The 2866-nt window shown below is 34.6% G+C and overlaps 1 protein-coding gene across 1 annotated transcript; it reads right to left on the bottom strand.

Annotated features, from left to right (window-relative positions):
• Window positions 1-265: 265 nt before the first annotated feature.
• On the bottom strand, window positions 266-2340 carry LOC132051083 (putative pectate lyase 2). The gene is made up of 5 exons (XM_059442376.1): window positions 1813-2340; window positions 1494-1650; window positions 1266-1369; window positions 881-1010; window positions 266-613 (listed from the first exon to the last, which is right to left on the bottom strand). Exons 1-5 carry the CDS (start codon window positions 2313-2315, stop codon window positions 407-409), a joined length of 1101 nt encoding a protein of 366 aa, XP_059298359.1. The 5' UTR covers window positions 2316-2340; the 3' UTR covers window positions 266-406.
• Between the last annotated feature and the right edge of the window lie 526 nt (window positions 2341-2866).

Genomic DNA, 2866 nt, shown 5'->3' with positions numbered 1-2866 from the left:
TCAACAAGGAACGACATTGTTTTATCACAATTTTTAGATCATAATTAAAAGTTAAGCAGTAGAAATTCTAAAGATTCCCCGGGAAATGTTCTTTTCCAACTATTGTCCTAAAACAGAATGCATGAACTTAGATAACAGGGAACAAAAGGAGAAAAACAAGACACAGCGGCCATATTATTTCATAGTAATGTAACGGGACGTAATTTTAGTTTTGATTTTAGCATTTAAATCAAATTACCAAGTGAGTGAAAATGAAGCTAAATATCATCTTTCCATTGAGTCATTCATTTGAATATAACAAGCAGTTTTTATTAATATTAAAAATGAAAATTCATGGCTCACAGCTTCATAAATAAGGAGAAATTAGATAAAGGCTCCTCACCATTGTGCCTAAAATTGACACTAATTACAGATTAAGAGGACCAACATCAGAAGTCAAAGAAGGAACTTGGGATCCTTGAGCAACACTAAATAACTGTGATGGAGTATAATTTGTATTTGCACTTCCACTTCCTGAAGGTTTGAAGAAAGCTCCATGGGTGAATGCATCTTTCGACGACTTCCAATTCCACTTTTCCCACTCTATTCGACTAGCAATATTCCTATGTGTAACCTGTGACGTATCGATCAATTTTGAGGAATAATAGCTTTTTTTTTTTTTTTTCTAAAATAGTGAACATGGAGTAAGAAAGATCCAATGAAGCTGCAACTGTCAATAACTTCTCAACTCGATGTTGTGACACTACAGTGAATAATAACTTCTTGAGCAGTAGACGGTCCTTTTAAAATAAATGACAGTGTAATTGGACCTTAAACTTTAAATTTTTAGACGAGGGAGTTTTTGACATGATAAGTGAAGTCAGAGGAAAATATTATGCACCTCTTTTTTGGTGCCAGCAATGAAGTAATTCCCTTCACTAAAAATAGTTGGATTAGAGGCTCCACCAATTGCATAAATATTCCAGGGTTCATAGTAATTGTTAGCAACATGAGCATAGCCCAACCGAACCCTGCCATATGTCAAATTTACAATACTAAATAAACTGAAATTAGAGATAAAACAAGAAAATAACCATAAATATTCCACCACCCCACCTCCTCTTTCTCTTTTCACTTTTTAAAAATAAAAATTCGCCTCATTTATATATTCTCGAAAAATGTCCATTCCTTATTTTCTATATATATTTTGAGTAGTAGCTATGTACTCCTAATATATTTCCCTTTTTAGGAAAAAAAATTACTTTTAGAAACAAGAGTATAATTACATTGGCATCCTTTGGTGAAGGCCAGGACCAAAATGATTGAAAGCAATTGTGACTCTCATCTTTTTGTCAGGAATAAGTCCATCTTGGTTCCCCAGCAGCATCACCTGAAATTTTACTTTGATTTAGAATTAATCAATACTGGAATCAGCTTACATTGTACAACCTTTTTTACATTTAATTGTATTCGATGTTCACATTTATGGTCGTGAAAATAAGTTAATTACTTACTTTGTTATGTTGGGTAAAGTAATTGTTAGAGACAGTTACACTAGTAGAACCATGGACGATATCAATGAGACCATCATCAGCACGTGCAAAATAACAATGATCGATCCAAACTTTTGAAGAACTATGTATGGTGATAGCATCTCCATCTGTACCTGACCTATTGAGAATATAATCAAGCAAATAAAAATGTGTGTTTTCATATATTTGGCCCTTGAAAATAAGAATCAGACCGTAACATGAAGAATTGTGTTGAGAATAAGTAAATAAAAGTATGATTTCTCTAACAACTTAAACTTTTAGATGAACACGTCAAAAATACCTTCGAAGAACCCGGGTAGGACTAACTCTAACAGGCCCAGGCTTAGCTGCCTTACAATCACGCAAGCTAATTCCATGAACTATCACATGTTTCACAAGTTGAATAGTGAAACAAGGTCCATAAGCTATTTCAACTTTGGCACCTCTTCCATCTATTGTTTTATATGCACTAATTATAAGCTCATTTTTTAGAGTAATGAGCATGTTCTTTTGGAAAATAATCCAAAGTGGTTCGGTTTGAATTACTCCGTATCGGAGTGTGCCTTGTTTTGGATTGACAGAGTCATCGGAAGCATCATTTACGATATAAATCGCTCCGTTTTTCCCTCCCGTGGTACTACTACCAAAGCCTTTAGCACAATTGCCTAAAGCTTTACGATTTGTAGACCATTTTGGGTCTGATCGCCAACATGAATCTATAACGTTCATTGCTTTCACATGCAATGAATAAATAGAAAAAAGTAGAAGCCATGAAACCAAACAGGGAAAACTGGGTTTTTCCATGGCTTTAGGCTTTATAATCTTTGTAATGAACGGAAAAAAATGAATGGGATGAACACTTTGGGGCACCATGTTATACGTATTTATACAAGCAGGTCTAATGAGGCTTTAAATGTTGGGTTAAGAAATCTAGATTGAAGTTTGAGCTGAATTACATTTCATTAATATCTGCATGCACATTAAATATACAAGTGTAAGATCAATTGTAGTCGAGCATGATCGAGCACAATTCAGTTCAACTCTTATATTTTTTCCAATCAGCTCCATGGTCCAAATGTAAAAAATCTTACTACCTCCGGTTCAACTCGAGCGTTCACTTAGCCATTTGCACACCCCTTAAAAAATACTAATTTCTAGGTAATAATACTAAGGGCCTGTTTGGAAAGCCACCGGGTAATTGGAATTGGGTGTAATTACAAAGTTTGGTCTGTTTGTTTGACCAAGTAATTACACAGTTAGGTGGGAATTGAGTGTAATTGAGAGGGTGTAATTACACTCTCCAATTCTCAAGGGGGGCTGATAATTGGGTGTAATTACACCCTGTAATTACAGGA

The sequence above is a fragment of the Lycium ferocissimum genome, chromosome 3 (assembly GCF_029784015.1).
Source record: "Lycium ferocissimum isolate CSIRO_LF1 chromosome 3, AGI_CSIRO_Lferr_CH_V1, whole genome shotgun sequence".
In the NCBI taxonomy this organism is placed as follows: domain Eukaryota; kingdom Viridiplantae; phylum Streptophyta; class Magnoliopsida; order Solanales; family Solanaceae; genus Lycium; species Lycium ferocissimum.
This window is presented reverse-complemented; position numbering and strand designations above follow the sequence as displayed.

What these genes read in the sequence shown, in the direction of transcription:
- LOC132051083 (XM_059442376.1), bottom strand. Translation starts at nt 2,315, where the DNA reads ATGGAAAAACCCAGTTTTCCCTGTTTGGTTTCATGGCTTCTACTTTTT. An exon ending in ACTTTACCCAACATAACAAA is followed by an intron (nt 1,370 to 1,493) that starts GTAAGTAATTAA and finishes GTAAAATTTCAG; the next exon opens with GTGATGCTGCTGGGGAACCA. An exon ending in CTTCACCAAAGGATGCCAAT is followed by an intron (nt 1,011 to 1,265) that starts GTAATTATACTC and finishes GACATATGGCAG; the next exon opens with GGTTCGGTTGGGCTATGCTC.